This window comes from Camarhynchus parvulus, chromosome 20 (genome assembly GCF_901933205.1).
Source record: "Camarhynchus parvulus chromosome 20, STF_HiC, whole genome shotgun sequence".
NCBI lineage: Eukaryota > Metazoa > Chordata > Aves > Passeriformes > Thraupidae > Camarhynchus > Camarhynchus parvulus.
Window position 1 is genome coordinate 13,305,346 of NC_044590.1, and position 23,091 is coordinate 13,328,436.

The 23,091-nt window shown below is 42.7% G+C and overlaps 1 protein-coding gene across 1 annotated transcript in view; it reads right to left on the reverse strand.

Annotated features, from left to right (window-relative positions):
• LOC115911882 (ubiquinol-cytochrome-c reductase complex assembly factor 1) overlaps nt 1-23,091 on the reverse strand; it is a 46,391-nt gene that overhangs the window by 17,034 nt on the left and 6,266 nt on the right. Inside the window, exons 4-7 of the mRNA XM_030963148.1 lie at nt 18,860-18,967; nt 16,513-16,585; nt 11,025-11,082; nt 5,075-5,183 (exon numbers count right to left, since the gene is read on the reverse strand). Of these exons, the coding sequence (XP_030819008.1) occupies nt 5,075-5,183; nt 11,025-11,082; nt 16,513-16,585; nt 18,860-18,967 (348 nt within the window). The remainder of the gene's footprint in view (nt 1-5,074; nt 5,184-11,024; nt 11,083-16,512; nt 16,586-18,859; nt 18,968-23,091) is intronic.

A 23,091-nucleotide genomic window follows, 5' to 3' on the forward strand; every position in this document is an offset into this window, starting at 1 on the left:
TGAGAGCAAATTATGGGTCACTGGGTATAAACAGCTCCAGCTAAAAGTGCAACAAAGGCTGTATTGTGCTACACACAGCAGAGCCAATAAACGAATTCAAAAGACACCTAGATGTGTTCCTGGAAAAAAAAGGGGGTAGGAGTCTAAGTAGTCTGGTGGGAAAACAGGAAAGTGAGATTATGACAAATTAAAACAGGTTTGGCACACTGGGCTGGACAGCCCCTCCTAGTCCTATCTCTTTTAGAACATTTATTTATCATAAAATGAATGGGCGGCTTTTAGAACATTTATTAATTATAAAATGGATTGTCATTTTGCACTGAAAACAATTTTAATTCATTTCAGCAGCAGAATGCCACCACCACAAACACGACCAAGGCAGGTAAAGTGAGCCTGCAACCAGTTACAAGTATTGGAATAAAGCCTGGTGGATCTTCCCTAGACACCACGGGATTTGCACCCCAAAGTAAATGTGGGGTGCTTGGAGGAGGGAGAAGGAGGGTAGAGGTTGTTTTGGGTTGGGATTTTTTGAGTGGTTGAAAGTCTGTTATTTATTTATTTATTTATTTAACCCTCCTATCTCCTGTCCTGTTATCAGCTGAAATCCTGTTCCAGGGAATACCCACATGTCCTTCCCATCAACTCTGCAGCTTCATCTAAGGGTATTTAAAACACACTTAAACTTTTATCACAACTTTTAAATCCACACTATTACTAAAGCACAATACTGAGATCAACCAGGTTAATTCTCAGGTGGCTCCAGAACTCCCTTAGGGAGAAACAGCAGCAATGTCCAGTCCTGAGAGAATTCCCTTTGCACACTGATGAGGCAGCTGCCAGCTTGCACAGTGTAAATCTATTCCCTGCAAGCCACGAGGTGGAGATCTCTGGCAAAGCAGGATCCAAAGGAAGTCTTTTACCCAGCCTAATGTTACTATTAACACTTGGAGCCATTGCATCAAGCCAATTTTTCTGTTTGTTTTTAAAGTTTGATAGAAATGTCACTAGTGGAAAAATTAAGTAAAGAGCACTGGTTAGCCACAGAACTGGACACACCTGGCTGCAAACCCACCAAAAGAGACTGACTTCATTAGTACTAGGGACAGCAGAGTAAAATTTATATCTGAAATATGCCTGCACCAGTAGAATTTGCTGAGGCCACAGACTCTGTGTGTTTTTACAGCTGTGTCAAGTTTGGGTTTCTGACTCTTGCCGACATTCAGGAGTGCTGAAGGAGCTCAGGCTAACAGGTCCCAAAACTTTGTAGCAGAGATTTAGATCTCAGCAGTTTTAACAACCAGGTTTTGAAATAATACAAACTCAATTTGGAGCTGGAGCTGATGTAAATTTGCAGTTAAAATGCTTTACATTCTACCCCTTTCAGCTCCAATGAACCAGTTAAGAGCAGATGGCACATTTCAATAAACCATCAGCATCACCTCAGGAATATAGTGTCCATTTTCTGCATCGAGTGCCAGCATTGTTGCTAGACTGGAAGCAAGCTAAAGAAATGCAACTTTGTATGTCAGCAAGTTAAACTAATTGCATCCAGGCAGCAATTCCACCCAGATGCTCTGTCACTTGTACCACAATACAGGAATCAGAGTTAAATCTTTACCTTTGATACACTGCATGAGAGAAAAAGCAAGGAATGGAATTTCCTAACCTCCTAGGATCTATGCAAATGAAAATTTAGTTCTCTGGATGTAGTCAGTAAAGTTTCTTTTCACTTATTTCTGAGAAAGAATCAGATTCTGAAATTTAAGAGCATCAACACAGGAACATAAGTGTCATCTTCTTTTTATCTACTATTCTTGGTATTTGACCACCTTCTTTTGGAGGCAGAATATTTACTGATTGCAGGACTACATTACTTGAAAATAAATTGCTGCTATACACATCCTTCCATCAGGTCACAAACTCCCTGTCATTACCTCAGCTTCAGTTTAAAAAATCATTAGGGATAAAGAGGTCAAGATGAATAAAAAGCATGTAGCACTTGGGAAACTGCCCTTTATTGGTCACTCAAAACTCCTTGCAATTGCCAAAGGTGAGAAGTGAGAAAGATTTCAATCAGGGTACAGATCTGTGAAGGGAAGGAAGGTGAGTGGAGAAGAGTGAACAAGCATGCAAAAAACAGGAACTGCCTGTGCAGGGGCATGAGTGAAGTGGGATATGAAGCCAGAATCACTGGCAAAGACAAAGCAAAATGAAGTAGTGACAAGCAGCAAGGGAACTGGTAACATCTTCAAACATCAGGGCAGAGATAATTTTCATCTAACATACAGTAAATATTACCAGAACAGACCAAAAAGTTTGTTCATCTCAACAGAACTTTTGGGTCATTCCATTCCACCTCCTGCCATGGCAGGGATACCTTCCACTGTCCCAGGCTGCTCCAAGCTCCATCCAACCTGGCCTTGGACAATTCCAGGGATCCAGGAGCAGCCACAGCTTCTCTGGGCACCCTGTGCCAGGGCCTGCCCACCCTGACAGGGAAGAACTCCTTCCACATGTCTAACCTAAATCCCCTCCTTTTCATTGTGAAGCCATCTCCCCTTGTCCTGTCACTGCAGTTCCTGAGGAAGGGTCCCCCTCTGGCTTCCCTGTAGCCCCTTCAGATTCTGGACAGGTGCTGGGAGGTCTCCACACAACCTTCCCCTCCTCCAGCCTCAAGAGCCCCAACCTTCTCAGCCTGTCTCCATAGGGGACTGACTACGAATAATGACTGAAAGATCAGGAATAAACAAAAGATTAAAAAACCAAACCAAACCACTGCAGATAACGAAAGCCCTCCCTAAGACTACAGTGAAGAGAACAATCCTGATTTCCAAATTTACACCCCACTAGAGTCCACTCTGCTTTCTCACCCCCCCCTCAGTGCCTGCTCAGGAGTTCTCAGCCAAGGAGGCTCATTAAACCAAGGGGCCCCTGTGCAGCTCAGCTGTACTAAATACACACCCAGGTGTAACTGCCTTGCACATTAATCCCTGAAATGTGCAGGTTCTTCCTCTGAGCATCTGCTATGGCCATGTAAAGGCTGTGCTAGCACCAGGCCACAGTCTGGTGTATTACAGGAATCACAGCAGGGCAAGCTAAGCACACTGGAGATGCCACTGCAGGGTCATTCCTACAAAGACTGCACAATTTAAATTCAAGGGTGAACTGACCAGATGCCTAACTTGACAAGGCCGGGAATAAATGGCATTCCAGCAACTTCAGAGCTCCTTGCAGTTGCATCACACACCAACCATGCTACTGCAAAATGCATGTATAAACACTTCAGGGTACAGACTGGATGAAAAGATAAAGACACTGATGGGTTTTTTTTATACTTCAAGGAATTTTGTGGAGAAACGGGATAGTTTAGTTTGCATAAATGGAAACCCTGTGCATCCCTTTAAAAATAACTGACTGCAAACACTATCTTTTTTCCCCTAAGGTTTATTATAAAGCTCTCAATGCAGGCCTACCCTGCAGCACTCTTCACTTTGGAGCCCTGCATGGCTTGGAAGGACAGCAAACAGCCAGCTCTGCTCCTCTTTTCTGACTGCTGCTTCCAACCCTGCACAGAAAACTACAGGGCAGCACTTTGTTCATATAAGACAAAATTAGGGACAAAAGAAACAGACAAATCATTTTCTTTTCCAAAGGTCATTTTCTGCATGGAATCAGACAGATGCTTTCAGGTGCTTTGGAAGGTGACATGTTTGGCTGCAGTTTGTTTTGGATTTGGGGGGATTTTTTGCTTTTCAAGAAGAACCTTAAATTTTCACCCAGAGTAAAGATGTGGGAGCTCCTAGAGAAAAAGCAGAATGAACCAGAGATATGATATGGAAGGCATTGGATAAGGACAAAAATGCAGAAGCTCTTTCATTCAGTCTTTTTCTCCAGTACATCTGATTTGTTAGGCTCACTCACACTTCCCTACCAGAAAGGGGAGATTCCCACACTGGAATTTATCTAAGAACATTAACATAGCAAAAAATCCTCAGATGTACAAATTTAAATTTAATTCAAAAGAAGATTAACAGGATGTCTTGTCGTTAAGAGCAATGTGCAACAAAGTAAAGCGACAGAAGTCCCAACAACTAGGAACAAACCCTACTGCTAAAGGAATAACTGAAGTTATACCAGAACCAACACCTTCTAAAACCACATACAAAATAAAGAATCAGGGAGAAACTTCTTGAATTTCTAATGTGATTGCATCCCAAATCCTAACTCACTAGTTAATTCCCTTGTCTGGCACCACCAGGAACATCTTGGCAGCTTCTCCAACAGAACTGACAGCTAAGGCTTAACAAATAAGGAATTAATTATTGCTACATGAAAACTGTCATTTCTCTTAACACTGAATCACTGAACAGTTCTCTTCCTTTTTGACAACACAGATGTTGCCAGGCCTGTTCTCCCACAGAAGCACAGAAGTGCCCTAAACACAGGCAGCCTCACCTGCATCAGGTCCGCTGTCACCTGCCTCCACTGCCTCTGCAATGCCTTCTCTTCAGGCAAACACCAACACAGGGCTGGAGAAATACTTTTTTTTTTTGTGATGATAAAGATCAGGTATAGTGAAAATCTAAAATTAAAAATACACTAAGAACTAGGTATAGTCATGTGCAGGAACTTGACAAAAACCCCTTGTTGATTAACTTCCCTTTTACCACTTTAGATACAGAGAACACTCAGAGCTCTGCTGGAATGACTGAAGTTGTTGCTATAGGTTTGGCACCAGCCACATTCCTCCCTACCACAGCTGCTTATTCCTATCCCCATTCTGTTGCAGCAGCATCCATTCCTGCAATCACATGGCAAATCATTCCGGAAATGAATCAATTTCAGACAAATCAATACCTTTATCCAGGCCACAATGCACTTTCAGAAACAAGGACAGTGGTTCAATATAGCAGCTGAGGGAATGAATGGTCAGGAGTGAGGGCTGCAGGTATCAGCTTGAGCTAGAAAAGTAATCAACCAGTTGGATTCTCGGGCATTTTTCTAAGATATTTAAATCCAAAAGAGCACTGAAAGATGGGAATCATCAGGATTAACACCAGCAGAGAGGACTTACCCCCATCACCTTCCCACGCTGTTCCACGTCCTCCCACATGCAGTGCACGATGTAGCGGCACATGTACTTCCCCGTGCGGCCCTCCTGCTTCAGCCGCACCAGGCACATCCTGCAAGAGCACACACCACTCAGCCCCTGGGCTTTTTTTAAAAGGGAGAGAGTAAATTAAATACATTCCAGCTCATTTAACAGTTTTCTTACAGTATATGTTTGTGATCAGGAGGGAAATACACACGCCTTTTTTTTTTTAATAAACCACTACAAACATTTCCATTCTGTACTCAGGAGCTGTATCTGCTGGATTTTGGCCAATCCAGCCATGGAAGAGTGACAGTGGACTCTATTCTTGCTGACAGTACTGTAATCTAGTTAAACACTGCTGCAACCTGAATTCCTCAGCCTTAAGAACACCTCACCCTCTGGAGCAGGAACACATGGCTTGTCTAATCCCAGGCTCCGAGCCAGCTGTAGCTCACTTGGTGCACTCCAGTGCTGTAAGAGCCCAACTAGCCAAGCTGGGAAAGCTTAAGCAAGTTACAGACTTCAACCAATCCACATTAGCAATGTCCTAAATTACTTCAACTACAGGGGTATTAGGATACATGTCCAGCCACCTGGCAAAACCTTCACATGCAAGACCAGCTCAGAGGTTTGTAAGGGCACTGTGAGATCTTAATGAGAACATCAGGTTGAGTTGTTTTACTTTGTTTTTAAGCACTAAAGCCACTTAAAACTTCATTGCTGCTGTTCTGTCTACAAAATAAAAGAATAATTTTATTTTGCCTCTAACAAAACATCTGTAAAGAGCACAAACTGAAGCCCAGGCTGATTCCTCAGTGGGCTGGGACCAGTCCTGTCACCTGTCCCATCTTCTCTACCTCACTCAGCAACTCCTGTGCTGAAAGACAGAAGTGCCTGTCCAGGACTGACTGAGTGACTGCAGACAAGATGATACTCAAATACTGGAGCTCAGAGAATCCACTCCTTTTCACAGACATGCTAGGAAGGAAACTGCTCCCTGTAAAACCAAGAGAGCAGAGCTGCTGGAGGCCACTGTGGAGCTGGTGCACACTAACAATGGTGAATGTGCCACAAGAGCTGAAAGGAAAACACGATTATTTATTGTTAATAGATTCATTTCTTTAGTGAATATAAGATCTGCAGGCATTAAAAGTATTTGGTGACCCATGAATGCCAGCCCAACAGGGAAAATCACAAACACCTGAAGTGTGCTGAGATGACCCGTAAAGGGACAGATGTCCATCTTTATGATGGGTTCTATCTTGTGTATGGATTAGTAAAGGAAACATTTTTTAACCTGTTAAAGAAGTAAAACTTACTGCCAGGGACAGTCAAAGACAAAAGCTGCTAGGTAGCAAAACCTGGAGCAGTCCTATATTCTTCTTACTAGTCAGAATCACTGTCCCACCACACAAATGCAATTAAGATGGCACCAAAACCAAACCCTCATTTTCTCACAGAAGGATGGCAAAACTTTCTGTTCAAACAGTGGTCAGAGAGCAGCTGTCATAGAACAGCTGTCCAGGTACCAGACCTTTCACAAAACAAATGCAGAAAGAGTTTAAAACTTTCAGTTTACTTCTACCAGTTTCAAGACCTTTGTTCCTCATGTGCATTTACACAACTGAAGTGTACAAAGAAGTGAATTACTGAATTGAAAATTTTTACTCTTAACAAGCCAAAGAGAAAAAGACTCAGTTAAAAAGACTAATTTTGTGTTAAGAAAAGCATTTTTATACTTGTCTTGCTGAACAGACTTAACTCAGGGGTGAAAAACTCAGGGGCAAGAAAAGCTCCCCCTGAGCATAAATAGTGTTTTCCATCCTGTGTGCCTTGGGTGGTGGAGAAGCAGGAGGAGAAAGCAGTGCAGAGGCCAACAACTGGTCAATGATGAGCAGGACTGGGCTGGTGTGCAGGGGAAAACCTGCTACTCATGGGGCCTAAAAGAGACCTCTTGTGTTTGGATGCACAGTGCTGACACAGAGCTGTTCTGCAGCACCACGAGTGAGATCATGGAATTTTGCAGCTTATTTGGAAGTTTGGTAGTTTGTTACTACACCTGCTGTCTGAGGTGACACAGACTCTTTAAAGCCTGTAAACCTCCTAACCAGATCACCATGGCCTGAAACATTTCATCATTTCACTGCACAATCTGTTCTGTAATTTAGTCAAATACTGACTCATCTCCATCAAACCCTGAAAGGAAAATTACTCCAAACTATCTTTAGAAAGCTGTCTACCTCACATTAGTTGGGTTGGATAATTTTTGCTGTATTTAAGCTATGCAGAGAGATTATCTTAGAAGAAAACCTTAGAATCTTAGAAGAAAGGATAGTGGAAAAGGACCAGGAGCATCTGTAACTCAACCCACATCAGCTGAGATGTAGTTTTTCACAACAGCCTCAGCCAGCTTCTGTCAGTGTTCCCAGAGTGCCAGACTGGCCTGAACAGCAGAAGTGGTGGTTGACACCCCTGATCACTGCTGTGAGGTGCCCTGTGCCATGCACCAAGGTGTGATGAGCCATTAAGGGTAAAGCCCACTTGAACCTTCCTGTACCTGGCCACTCATTCCTGGTTCCTCAGTTGCTCCAGAGCAACTGTTTCTGCAGCTATGCTATAGTTGCTCAAAGAAATTACTCTGGTTTAACACCACAAATATCAACAGCATTTTTGGAAAGCTTTATTCTGTTTAACCCACTCATGAACAGCTGCCAGTTTGGGGGATGGCAGGAAACTCCTGAACTGACTTTTCCATCTGCTCTGTTGTGACGTTGTGCTTCAGGGAATAATGATTATCAGCAGAATTCTGAACAGGTCCTAATTAGGTTTGCATGTTCTCCTGTGCTCCAGCCTGGCCAGCTCCCCAGCACTGTTGTATCCATCAGACAGAGCCCAGCCTGGCTGTGCAGCCTCCTCTCCTCTGGGGCCTTTCTTAGGCTGCTGTGGCCCAGTCCCTCACGTTAAGGCAGGAGCAACTAAATGCTGGAGACATTCCAAATAAACTTACTCTTAAAATCTCTCTCAAGCAAGACTATCCTGATGCAATTAAGACGCAAAACATAGAGTTTATTCCCTTTCTTCTGAAGCACCACATTTCAAAATGGCACTGTGTCCTCAGGCATCTCTGTGCAAATCAGAGAAATCTTTTCTGGCAGGAGCTGTTTTCTACATATACTTGGTGGTTTTCATTCCCCTCTGGACTTCCTGAGGCTGATCAGAACTTTCCTAAGTGCAGATTTCCTTAAGAAAAACAATTCTCGGATGAATTTTTGCAACAGGTCTCTGAGTCTTTCAGAACAGGAGTTGTAGCACCACTCTATTTGATCCTAAATACTTCAGAGATGTCACCATGATTGGTGTGGTGAAAATATGAAGGGAGCTCTAGGTATCTACATAACAAATACTGAACCAAGACATTCCTCAGCAGTCACCCAAGTAATTTCTCTGGCAGTTTGGTAACAGCTCTGGATTCAGCCAATACTCCATTTAGATGCATGGGAAAATGCAAACCCAGCAGAAGAAATAAAGAGCTTTTCTAAAGCTCTGGACTTCTAAATATAAACCAAGAGTCCCTCTGACATCAGAGGCATAAAGTAACAGAAATGGCCTATGAAAACATGACATCCAGGAAAGAATAACCATGGGTTGGTTTTCCAAGTAATATTGATGGGTTGACTTTTTACAGCATGATTTTAGCACTGCATTGGAAGGCACTGGAGTGTTTCTAAAGGAACATTATCTTATAAAGAAGCTTGCAACAGCAGAGGCTAAACATGAGAGCCTGAATTCCTCTCTTCTTGAGTGGGGTCAGTAGGAACATTCTATTCACAGACAAGAAGAAGTAGGAGCCAGAGATTCAAAGAGAACCCACCAGAATGTGTAACACAACAACGTGCCCTGACAAGCACTTTAAGTCTGTAAAACCTGGGATGCAAAAAGCATGGAAAAACTGACTAGAACATGCTGGGCAATGGCAACAGTAAGAGAAGGAGACAAAGTTTACCAAAATAGGGAAAATTACCAACTTCTCTGGCTCCAGAAGACACCCTAAATCAGTTGAAAATAGGCTGCTGAAATAAGAAGGAAGAAGTATCTCAGAAAGTTGTGCAGACTGCTCTGCTAGGGGCAGCAGGAGCAGATGGTGATCAGAATCTCCTGGCAGGCTGCTGGCCACCAGATCAGGAGGATTTCTACCCCCTGAGACAAATGGTCCAGCAGGAAAGAGGAGAACTGGAGCCTTCACACAGGGGTAGGATGTCCTTGACCTTGTCAAAGCTAGCAGAAGCACTTCTGCTCCCACTTTACTGAGGTCAAATTGCTTAAAGAAAGAGATCCCAGAGAACAGCAATAAACCTGCCTGGGAAAGCAAAATATGGCATGGCAGGATGCTGGTCACTGATCTCATCACAGGCAAAGCCTACAGCATTTCCCAATGAGCCAGGCAGTGAGCAGGCCTGTCACAGGCTTCTGTGTGTCCTGGAATATCAAACCAGATCTCTGATTTGTGGTCCAGAATGACAGTGCTGCCAGAACACAGAGGAGCCAGGCTCACAAACCCTAGAAAAATTAACCTCTAGTGCTAACCTCCACACCTGAATTTTCACTGCTGCCACAACGAGACAGAGGGATTTAGTTCTTTCCTGCTTGTGCAGGATATTGCTGTCAAACTGTCCACCATATCTCACATGTAAGAGTATTTCAATTCTCAGCAAATCTCCCCATAACATCAGCTCAAAGGGCAGCAACTCTTGGCCACCTTCAAAAGAAGCCAATGTAGCTTTGATCTTGGAAACTTATGCCTATCCTATACCAGTTTCATCTCTGTCATAGTTCTCTTGTTGATTTTTATAATTAATCTTGAATTTGAAGCTGTGTATTAATCACAGGAGACATTGTCCCATCAATGAGAAATCAAGATGAAAAAAGTGTGTTCTCTGCAGATTCATCTTAACCCTCTTTGGTTTTCCCAGATACTTACAAACAGTCTGGTTTTTAACACTTATTGCACTAATTTTCAAAATACCTATATGAATTATTATCATCAATTCATTTTTTTCCCACAGGGAACAGTAGAAAATAAATAAACTGCAGATTTCGAGGGTTATCCTTACTTTGTTCCACTGATTTCATTAACTGATTATAATTTCAACGGCTCTGCTCATTTATTCACTCTTCAGTGTAATGAGCTGCCCCATCTTCCACTATATTGAGGAGTCAGGAAATTAAAAGGAGAGAAGGGAAAAAGGAGGAGGCAAAGAAACAAGGGGCCTTAAGTGCAGCTATTTCAGTACAAACTTCCTTTCAGCCTTTGGACAGCCGAACCCAAGTCTATGGATTTCAGTTCCCTGAAAGATCTGGCACTTAAAAAATTACTGTACTCCCTTGTGCATCCTCTGACCTTTATAAGTATGTAATGCTAGATGAAAACCTGATTTTTTTGGCTACTATTTTCACAAACTAAAAAGGGAAAAAACTTCACGTTTAAGGTGTTAAATATTTTCACATGCAGCCAAGCTGGCATTCACCTCCCTGCACGTACCTTTCAGAAGTGAAAGAATAAATGCCAGTGCTGTAATTTGTTAAATGCTTCTCATCACCACAAATTCTCCCAATTTAAATGACTTTTACATAAATTTAAACCTTTCCTAAAACACCCAAGTAGGATTTTTCCACATAGCCTGAGCAAGGCTTTTAGAAAACTCATGGCAAAGATCATTCCACTAGTGAGGAATTTTGAGATGTAAGAGATGTCAGCTTCTCTATAGGACTTACTGTTCTTCAGCAGAAAACAGCCTAAATTCAGTCAGCAGTAAAATTAATATAACCTCTATTATCAAGCATGGATAGAAGGCTGTATTTTTCTTACATTAAGTTGTATATAACTCCATTTCCTGAAAATAATTGTATTACTATTTTGTCTTTCACTTACCAGACATGAAGCTGGGCTACTAGAAACCATGAATTCAAAGTATCAGGCATTTGGCATCCTTGATGGAAGGGGAAAAAAACACAAAACCAAAACAAAACATTAAAATGAATTTAATCCCATTTTGTGCTTAACAGAAATTCACTGCACCAAAATCTAAAAGCACTTTAGTAATTTATTTTCAGCAATAACAGTACATACATACTAGAAGCAAACATGATTTACTGTCATGTTTGTGCTTAAACTCTAGAACATACAGCCACAGGATGCTGTGGATTCTGAAAGATTTCAGGTGTTTAGAACCCACTTGGACAACTTTTACAGAGGGGGAAAATTCCACAATGAGACAAACATGTAGCTTCTAGCCTGGAGAGTCTCAAAGCAGCAGTGGCTAACACAGTGGAATCAATGGATGCTTTGCTCCATTCTTACACTCTTCCTTCTCATGTGCTGCTGTCTCCTGCCAGGGACAGAATTCTGTGTTACCTGAGTCTCTGCTCCCACTCCACCAGTTGGATTCACTCCATGACTGCACAGCCCACAGCACTCTGAGTGCTCCAGCCAGGCTACATTAGGATTAAACCCATCAACCAACCACAGAAACAATCTGTTTCCAGATTCAGCTCTACTCCCACAGCCGCTGTTTTCCCAGAGATGGCTTGTCCATATGTGTGTTCACAAGATGGATTTTCATGTGCCGTTAGGATGCGAGGCTGGAGATTTAGGCCACGTGGCACAAAAACCATATTCCTCTTCCTCATGCTTGAAAAAAAATGAACCTGTGGGTTCTGTGCATGCCAAATCCTTTAGTTCCTGTCAATCTCAAACCTTCCTCCCAGGCACACTTCTGCATCTGTTTCCTGGAGAGGGTTTTAAGGCAAGTCCCTAATGAGAAGGATCTGAGGTAGCCACCTTGGCCTACCCAGCACTTGGTGTTCTCTTCTGAGCTGTTCAAACCTAGCTGGAAAAAGGCCTGAGAGCCTTCAGAAAGTGACTCTACAGTCAGATATGCCCTAGGGAAGTCAACCTCGTCTTTTCTGTGCTAAATAGATTCCTTCCTGGCTCCTATACTTCTTTGCTGTCAAGTATTACAAAAGAGATTCACCCACATCATGAAGCAAAGCTTTCACAGCCTCTTTCTTTTTATATGCCAGCTCTGGTCAGAAGAACCAAACAGATCACCACTATTCCTCCCTCCCCAGAGAGATGACTCCATCAGGCCCAGGAGGTGCCAAGGTTCAGCACCACTGCCCATACATCACCTCTAAGACAGTACAAAGACACTAACAGTCCATGTTTGGAGATTAAACACAGGTCTCCCTCACCCTTCTACCCTTCTGGCTCTCTCATTCCTATTAGAAATAATTCCTGTGCCTAGAAATGACTATTTTGACCTAAAGCCATGCCAAGGCATCTCTAACTAGGGCAGCAGCACACAATGCCTGCATTAACCAAACCATCTCAGTAAATGAAGGTTCCACAGGCAAGAGGCAAACACTCAGTTCAGACAGAGGTTTCTCCAGTAGGAGTTCCCATGGACCAGTCCCCTACCACAGAAATCACTCTGCAGTGGAAAGCAAAGCTCACACCTCCACTCCTGGAAACACGGAAAGTTTTTAAAGACCTATTCAGTACCCAGGAGGCAAGAATTTTTTCTCTAACTTTCCAAGAGTTGCAATTCTATTTTTATAAATAATTTTTAACTTCTATATTTGGACTGTCTGCATGGTAAATTTAAATGAAGAGTGGCTCCTTTAAGCAAAAGCAAGAACTTTTTCATGATGGATTCTCTTTGCCACTACCACAACTTTAGGAAGGACACAATGGGAAAACATCCACACATCCTGCAAAAGAACAGGTGCGCTGTGTCAGTGCTCCCCGGAGTGTGGCAAGCAGGAGCAGGAGCCTGGAAGGCACCGAGCAGTGCCTATTATGGGAGACATAAGAATTAAGAGTCCTGTAACCTCCAGCCTTTTTTGAGCTGCACTGAGCCCCACTAGGAGCCATCCAAAAGCCTGATTTAGTGAGACAAACTCTCTACTGCTGCAGCTGCCTGACTCTAGAGAATTAACAGCATAAATAGTTCAAGTTCAATTCAAGGTAACCCTACAGTCCATATTCATCAGCCAAACTCCAGTTCAGCTCTGAGTATTACCTGCCTGATGCTAAAAGTTCTTTTGACCTTTCAAGTCTGAGGTCAGGCATGAAACTCTCTCCTCACAGGCTGCCTCCTCTGTTGCATGGGAACTACCCAAGCTCTGTGCCAAACCTGGCACCAGCAACTTTGCTATTCCCTCTGCCGTTTCTCTCTTCTCCTTTAAACAAGAAACAGCTGACATCCTAAAATAGCTCCACTTTCCCCATAAGCAGCACAGTGCAGACATTTGGGATATGGGCTCTAAAGCAGAGTTCCCAAAGTTTTGTCCATGAGTGATCCAATATCAAGAGACAAAAGGATGGGAAGCATAATAAAATTAGCTGCAGTTTTATACTCAAGAGTCTCAATTAAAACACCTTCTTTATATCCTACAGTGGCCTCATGACTTGCATAGCCACAGTCTATATTTTGGGAACTGCTGTTCCAAGACATATACAGAGATAGGCAGTTCACAGGGCTCTCATACTGTGCCACAAAAAGTCTCAGAAATTCCACTGGGCATCAGCAGGAATGCAGTGAGATAGAAGAGAGCCCATAAGACATGAAATGGACACTGTCCTAGCCCTCCACTACACCATCCACTCTTTACACTGTCACCTCTGTAAGAGAGTGACCCTACAAACTCCCCACAGCAATCCAAGTTCCAGAAGGTCACAGTGCAGTTGTTCCTTATGCCACAGCAGAACCACACCACAAAAGCACATCCAGAAAACACTGAGAAGGGCTCTGTGCAGAACTGGTTCTGCTCACTCAGGTTAACGAGCCCACGAGTGGTTTCACACATGAGTGGCTGCAGGTTTCCCAGGTCAGCTCAGCAGGTTAACAGGGCTCACACGTGGCCAGGAAGGAGCTAATAAGCTCTCCAGAGAGCAAAGCTGACTCTGAGCAGTTCAGCTGATCTCAACACCCTCCAGCTAGAGCCAGAAGGGCAGCAGAGCACAATCACAGCCCAGGTGAGCACATGGTTCAGACAGCACCACCCTGCCCTGGGGCTCCCGTGGGCACTGGGAGGGGAGCAGCACCCACAGAGCACAGGCTGGGGCACTGCTCTGCTGCTGCAGCACAGCACAGGTCACAGGTACTTGCCCCTCCTCCTACCAGGCTGCTCCTTCAGGAGTGAGCAATGGGCTTAAGCAATGTCCATCTTTAGCTGCTAGAGGAAAAAAACAGCTCCTGACTGACACAGTTTGATGCAGACATGGTAAACTCAAGTGAAAGCTGGGTATCCTGCTCCATGCCATGTTTCCCTCTCAATTATGCACTCCCTAGCACCTGCTTTGTGCCACAGCTGCTCTGCACCAGACCCTTCCATGTGCCACTTTAGCTCATCAATACAGCAAACCAGGATGTCAGTAAACTGGGCTGTTCTCCTTCAGTGACCTGAACATTCACCAAGGATATACCTGTGCAAACTAGAACAGGGCACAGGAAGATGGAGATGTGAGACTTTCACCTTTGGCTGCTACCTCAACTCAGCTGCCCTTGGAACCACAGCCTAAAGCTTCTCCATGGCAAAATCCTGTTAAAAGCTTCCCACCCATCCCACACTGCTTGTTTTAGGGGAACTACTTTTTAACATGGATCACAAGCCTGTTAAATTTTTGAGCTAATCCCCCAAAACAGTTTAATTTCTATGTGACAGAAGTAAAAGAAACTTCTCTTACCTGTTGTGATATGAAAACAATGATTTCTTTGGAACCACAAGCACTGACCCCCCACAGCACAGGTGATCCTATACCACCAACAGGTGCATCATGCACTCCATCAATCTCAGAAAACTACCTTGTTCTTTAGACAACAACTGTCTTAAGTCCATGCAAACACCTACTCTTTAAATACATGTTTTCTTTTCAAGACAGTAAGACAACATCAAAAACACAACTGAAGCTATTTTACTCTGTATTGAACCTGAAAATCTATGCCAGAATTCTTTCCACAGACAAGTTTAGAAATTCCTTTAAATTTTAAGCTAGGGCAACATTTATAGATCTTTGTACAATTAAACAGGGATAGTGAAACACCAGTTAAAGACAGCAAAGCCCTTGTCTGAGAGGTAAATACCACAAACAGAGCAGACCCTATCTGAGCAAGCCTGGGAGGGCACTCAGCTGGGAGAGGGTGTGCACAGGCAAAATGAGGTTCTCAAGTTTTGATCACTAGAAATGAATCCTACTGCTCACAGAGTTCTCTCACTCCTTCAACCACTGAAACCACATCAGAGGTTTGGAAAATCTTCTGAAAAACACTTGAAAATTTTGCAGTAGCAACACTATGTAACAAACCACCCTCACTATGCTCTGCACTGGATGAAGGTGTTCCTTCAGCTGATCTCTCATGAGGCAGCAGCCCCAACCTGTGCTGTAAGGAAGCATCTGGCAGCTCAGGAATCCAGGCCAGATCCAGCTGGGTTTACTACCAGCTAAATCACACTGACACGAGAAATCATTCACCTAAGAAAAAAAATACTATTGCAGCTTACATAAGTCTCAAAGTACATCTTCCTTCTTCACCAGCCAGGTTTGAAACTATTCAAAGCTGCAACAGATTTTTAGCTAAAAAAAACCAGTTAAAAACCACTGTGTACAACATCAAAAAATCATCCCAATCCAAGTCACTAATATACCTATATACTTGTAGGAAGGACTTGCTCTATGTATGCTCTAGTTATAGATATATATATATACATATATACACACACTATATAGACTATACAGACTGTTCTAGTCATACTCTCTACCCAGTCAAGAGATGTGTCCTGATTTAATGCTATCAGGGTCAGTAAAAAATGTAGAAAGTCTCTTAAGTCGTACCCAAACCTCCCCCAGCCATGACAGAGACAGGTGATCCCTGTGACCTAACTGACCTTGTATCATTACAAAGTTGAGCATTAGTGGATGGGGGTGATTCCCTTACCTGCATCCCAGTTGTACTGGGGCTGGCACAGGGTAGGACACAGAAACCACCTGACCACCATAAAAAGGGAAGGTATATTTGGATTCTTAGTTTATCCCACCCCTGGTAATAACAAAAATGGCAATATCCTTTGAAGTCCAGGCCATTCCAAGCTCTTCCTATCCCACTCCTGTTCCTGCTCCCCACTGCAGCAGGGAAAATGTAACAATGCCAGACTCTAGGGTCTGCCCTTGTACCCCTGTCACTCCAGAGCTCAGGGGAATGCTGCAGTACAGTCCCCTTCCAGCTGACTATGCCCTGGTAAGGTCTGACAAGTCTTTTTGTTGTTGCATTTATCATCACAAACAGATCCAGTGACATGATTCCAGTGTGTGTTCCTTTCCCAAGGCAGCAGGCACACACCCTCAGGGCAGCACTTACTGTTGAAGAACTCCTCGAAGTCGGTTTTCTCCACGCAGCACGCGTACATGCGCAGCGCCGCCACCTTCAGCTTCTGAACAAAAGAAAGGGACAACACTTGAAACATTCATCACTGAGCTGGGGAACACTGCTGGCTTTGTCCCTGAACACTGGGAACACTGGTGAACACTGTCCCTTTGTCCCACACAGCCATTTTCTGAAAACACTTCTTCTGAGAATCACCAATGCTTGAGATTTTCAGGAGCACATTAAACTATTAGATCTGCCAGTAATGGCATGAGTATAATTCATTTTGCCTTGAAGGAAAAAAAATTATTAAATGTCTTCCAAATCTAGTATGTTAAAATACTTGATATAATTACAGAAAATATAAATTAAATGGTTTTCTTTACAGAGTCTCTGAAGATCCCAATTCACAACTCCTGGTTTCCTCTAATAAATTTAAGTGATGCATACCAGTAAGAGCGTTTTGTGTAATTTAAGTTTTAAATATTAAAGAAGTCACATACCAGATATGTCCTAAAAATAGCTTTTTTTTTCCTAGAAAAGTGACACTTGACTGATTATAAGAGTGAGAAAGGAATTCCAAATGATGAACAACATGAGGTATTCCTGCATGCTTGCTCCCTGCCTGCCACTGCACCCAAAACACCTCCAGTGCATCATCTAGAACATAGACACATGTGATGAAGCTTCAAAGAGCACAATAACTAATAGCAAAAATCTTAAAGAGGAATGGCATTGGGTTTGGATTGCTCTGGTTTGGTTTTTTGTTTTTTCTAGTGACATATACCAGTGATCATCTCAGCTCACCACACTGCAAGGATGAGCACTCTGCCTGCTAAATGGCAGTTCAAATCACCAAAGTAATTATTTGTGTCTCCTTCAACCAAAAGGAAAATAAAGAAGTTGCAACTGATTGTTGAGGAAACACAGGAGCTCATTATTTTTCTTATTCAGTAATCTCAGGCTTCTGTCAAAAATCAAACATATATCTAAACTTCTTGAAGTAAAATGATTTGCATTGCTTACAGGAGTTCTGAAGGTTTCCCTTTTAAAGGAAACACTGCCTGGCCTGTGAGCAGAGAGCTCCCTGGTGAGAGTCACTGCCCCAGAGCAGGCATTACCAGACATTAAAAACATATTGTAAAAAAACAGTCCCCACAATCCAGCCCTTAAATAATGCAGGTAACAAAGGAGAAACTGATGAAATTTAATCATGGAAGTTTTAGAGTGTAGAAGAAGCATGGGGGAAGGGAGAATAAAACAGAAAAAAGCAAGAGAAATATTAAGAAACTTCCCAAAGATCTCCTGTAGAGCACGGGCAAGGCCAAGAATGAACTCAGGTCTCTTGGGCCCTAACCACAAAATAACTCTGTCCCAACCCAGGATCCCCAGCCAAAAGCAGGCAGTAAAGAGCAGCAATTAAGGAGAACTCTGAAATCAACACTTAGAGCTAACAAGAATCTTTATTACAACAATATGTACACAAGCACATGGGAGAGAAACTACACTCTCAAGAGGTTTAGCATCACCTGATTAAAGCAACTGATTTTAACCAAAATAAGTAAGCCTGTTACAAGTCATTTATCTTTGCTTTACACTTTCTGAGGAGCAGCATGCAATCAGCAATAGTTTCAGATCAGTCTCTGAAGAGGTGCACTCTGCCTTGCAGCTATTCGAAGCACCTTAAGCTTTCCATTATTTTTAATCTTTTTATTCAAATAACTGGTTTTCATTTCAACACGATTGAGCTCAGTCCTTCTTTCAAGCTGCCTTCTCCTCTCATTCTTTTGTACTCTTCCTTTGTTCAGAGAAAAAAAATTATGAATTTCATCTTTTTCTTCCACATAAGGAACCAAAAGCGTCTCTCACAGAGCTGCTCTCACTTAGTCAATGTTACCAATCGTTTTATGAAAGGGCTATTTAAAAAGAAAAGGAGAAAGAGCTGGACCTATTTGTGACTCTGCCCCAGTCAGCTACCACTGAACAGTGATTTGAGCAGCAACCACACCATATCTCATCACTGCCTGCTCAGCAGATCCTCCTGGTAAGGCTCTTACTCTGTTCTTTGATGCACAAACGAAGTTAAAATCAGATATCTGAAGAAATTCAAGAAGGATTTAGACTCTACCCAATACAGTATTGTTGCATATGTCAATGATGGCAATACATAATGGAGGTTCAAGATCTGGATTAGTAATTCCTTACATCAGAAAACAGAAATTTACATTAAAACTTATCTATTAAATACTGCTCCTATCATAAGAAAAAAAATGTGGAGGGTTTTTGGTCTGCTTTTTAGAACTACGAAACAAACAAAAGAATTATTAAATTAGTGCTTTACCCATCTGCTGTACTTGAGTGGTCCTGTGAACCCCAAGGCTTCTATTATCCTTGTAAAAGCACCCACTTTTTCTTCAGAGGACAGCAAGGAATCTTTTGCAGAAAGATGCTGTAAAATTGAAATAGCACATATTTCAGTCTCAGCACTTAAATCTGACACATTTTAGATAGCAAAGTTACAAATTTAACAGAGAATTTAAGGGTTTTATTGCCTGTTTTCTTTGTTCAACTGTTTTTTAAACAAAAAACACTGTTTAGGTCTCCTCTGAAAATATTCCACTGGTTTTCATATGTGCCATTCCTCTGTGTATGAATACAAAAATTGTATAACCATTGTGATAACAACATCCCATTGGAAGCTCAAATATTTAATATTTACAGAAACTTGCTTTCCAAAATATGGCTCCTATCCTAGACTCCCATATTCATTCTAAGTGTCTTTACTTGGGCTTAAGTCTTTTGCAGATAAAATGAGCAAACAAATCACAGAAACAGAGTAAATAAAGCTAACCTTTCACATTCCCTCTCTTCCTCTCACAGGCATTCTACAGTAATTATGCATTACACAAACCAATCAGCTCTGTTTTAAAACCAATGAAGATACATGAACCCACCATTCTTACCAAAGAGCTCCCCCAGACTCTTATTCCCTTTACAGTTAATCTGCAGAGTATTTGCAGAAAATCCAGATCAGCAAAGTACTTAGTCAGCAATGATTTGCAGTGTGTGCAAACATGAAGATAAATGTTCTCTTCCAGACTCACTACACACCTTAAACACCCCTGGGCTGATGCTGTGGCTCTAGCCCAATGGACAGATGGGGACAGGGGAGAGAATTGGGAGGGTAAAAGTGAGAAAATTGAAGGGTTGAGATAAGGGCAGTAAAACAAAAGCCAGAGACACAAGCAAAGCCAAAGGAGGAATTGATCCCCCACTTTCCCAGGGCAGGCAGGTGCTAAACCATCCCCAGGGCACCTGGTCTCCATCAGAGTAACATCACACCAATGTCCCCCACTTCCACCTTCTTCCCAAGCTTTATATGTGAGAATGATGCTGGATGGTCTGGACTGTCCCTGGGGTCAGCTGGGATCAGCTGTCCTCACTGTGTCCCTGCTGTGTCCCCACAATTCCTTGTGCACCCCCAGCTACTCCACTGGTGGGGAGAGGAGCAGGAAATGCCTCAGCCTTGTGTCAGCCCTGCTCAGTAACTCAAACATGCCTGGGATGTCAGGGCTGTGTCCAGCGCAAATCACAAATCCAAACCACAACCCATACCAGCTACCAGGAAGAAAATTTACCCTCCCCCAGCCCAAAGCAGCACAACTGGTAAGAAAACTTTATGGCATTCTGCCCCAGCAGCAGCCATCAGCCAGCTGTAATCACCACTGGTACTCCAGCAAATAATTTCCATGAATTAAGCATGCAGTATAGACTTTTTGCCATCAATAAATTACTTTTAACCTATCTATTGCACATGAACCTCCTAGGTATGATTTGAGGAAATACAGCTGAGAGCCATTATAACCTGTGACAGTAATGAGAGCAGGATGGCAGCTCCAGCAAGGACCAGGAGCAGACTCTTGGGGATGACACAAAAGCAGAGAAATACAGCACACACCCCCCCAGCCTTCTGGGATGTACCTGCCCAGCTTCTGACAGACATTCCTGCACACGAAAATGTACCTGTTCATTTTTTTGTCAGCTCCAACTGGCTACACCTTCAGCATCCCTGTGGCATTTGAAACTATTTAACCTCAGTAACACAAAGTCGTGGTATGTTGGGTTTCACAGTTTAATCATGTTAAAAAAAATCCCTTGTGCCTTTTTAAAATCCAACTTTGTAAGTTGGACTAGATGACCTTTAAAAGTCCCTTCCAACCCAAAGTATTCTATGATCATTGGACGCTCCCAATTTTCGCATAAGAACCTGCAAACAACCGTTTCCTATCCCACTTTTCAGTAACTTTTATTACTTTTATAGGCCAGTATCATACATGCATTCCTTAGTTTAGAAGGGTCCTAAAACAGGCTATTCTCATATTGAAATCTTTTCCCTTTTCTGATAATTCTCTATAGACCTCCTAGCACTAACATAGTAGTGTTTGAAATGGCATGAACGGTAAGTAAATACACATTAAGATACAGATTAAAATACAGATCCATACTCTGCACAAATTGCTATAATTAATTAAAAACTGACTGTAAAGGTGACAAAATTATAGCTCTGAGACAGAATCCATCCCTGTGTATATCCACACACAAGCCTGAGCATTTGAGATAAAATACTCTGCACTTGTGCACTGTCCATGGATGGCTGTCAGTGCCTTGAATCTTGCCATGCCCAGTGTTCAGGTAAATGGGGAGAAACACACCCAGCACCATTTTAATATCTGTCAACCTCCCAGACAGTGTAACACTGCTCAGACCTCCTGTGATAGCTCCTCCTCTGAATGCTGGTCATTAACCCTGCTCACCAGGTCCCCTGTTACCAAGGTCTGCAGAGGCTCATCCCACCCTCTGCCACACGTGATGGACCCAGTGATTCCCCTGACACCTACGTGGGTATTTAAACCAGTTTTTATTTAAACCTCCTCTTCAGTATTATGCAGTGCAATACTCCCTGCTACTCTACAAATGGCTCCTAACCTTCCATTGTAACTCCAAAATCCCCCTCCAGCCAGGCAATGGTAGGAACTGCTGAAGGCAGAGCTTGTGTCCAATAACCACTGCCACGCTCACTAAATCAACATTCATCTCCTCCACAGCAATTCAAATCACACTGAACCTCTAATGAACCCAGGCAAAACTTCACTACATGCCTCTTATCTATAAATGCATATGAAGTCTCCCTCTGTACAGGTTTTTCATTATGCAGAATAAGTTAAAAACCAAAATTATCTCAATTTGTCTGTTGTTAGCTCATCACTAAAACAAAGACTAACCAACAAGCAGGTTTCTCTAGGAAATGCCATGTTTCTTGCTTCTTTCTTCTGCAAGGCAGCCTGGACTAGCTCAAGAGATGGTGAAGGGATTTAAGCAGAGAGTGCTTGGTTCAACCTATGGATAGAGGTCTGAAGCTCATCCTGTCAATGCTAGGACTGCAGCCAAATGCAATTAAACAATCCTGTAAGAATCTGTAAAATCAGATCTAGGAAACACTGGGGTGGGGTGGGGGGACGACTGAGTGGTGCTTAGTTGCCAGCTGGGCTAAAACCACAACAGAGAGAGAGAGAGAGAGAGAGAGAGAGAGAGAGAGAGAGACATAAAAATTTATTTTATAACTCACTCAAAACAAGCTCATGAAGACACTGTGCAAGGGACATAAGCCTACCTAAGGCTGCCTTTCCTGCTCAATACCTGAAAGGCAGTGCTTAAAGCAAACAATCATTTTAATTTTGACACCAAACATAAACTGAAACATCTGGAGCTCACCATTAATTCCAAACCACTTTCCCACCAGGACTGCATAGTCAAGTTCACATTTCAAAGATGAGTAAGTACTTCTCTATTCAAAATAATGAAGTTGCAGTCCAAAAACTCACCTCAAACCTACAGTGTTGTAAACTGCTTCCTCTCTGGTCATAAATCCTGCCTGGCTTCTTACACCATGGCTATTTTAACTGGGAAGTTTCCCCATCCATCTTTCAGCCCTTGTACCCTTCCCCTTGCCCTTTCCAATACACCAAAACAAATCTTGAGTCCTGCCTTGAAGATTTTCATGGCACTCCTGGTTTGTTTGAGGTACTGTCTTGTCACCCACTGCTCTCCCAGACCTGCTCTCTAAGTGCTGCCTGTGCAGAGCTCAGAGCAGTGCAGGCAGGAGTGGGGATTAGGGGCATGCACCATCTTTGGGAGTCTGGGTAACAGCTTTAGCTCTGGCCATGATAAATTGTGCAATCCCTTTGTATATGATTCAATCCCTGTCTGCAAAATGTTTGGTTTATCTTAATAGCTGGAAAACACTGAAAAATTGACTATAAGAAGGAAAAACCCTTAGCTGAGAACTAATGCAAAGACCAGGCAGAGGCTCTTCCCTTGCACACTTCTGGTTTCACTTCATTTTTTCTATCCACTTCAAAATAACAAATTTTAAATCCTTCTTAGTATGGACCTCTAACTCCACACCAGCAAAATGCACTATTAGCTAGATAGCAAACTGGGATTATTGTTTTCATGGAAGTTTTACCCATCAGTCCCTAACTCTTTTTCCTTCTGTCATCTCACTTCTCATGC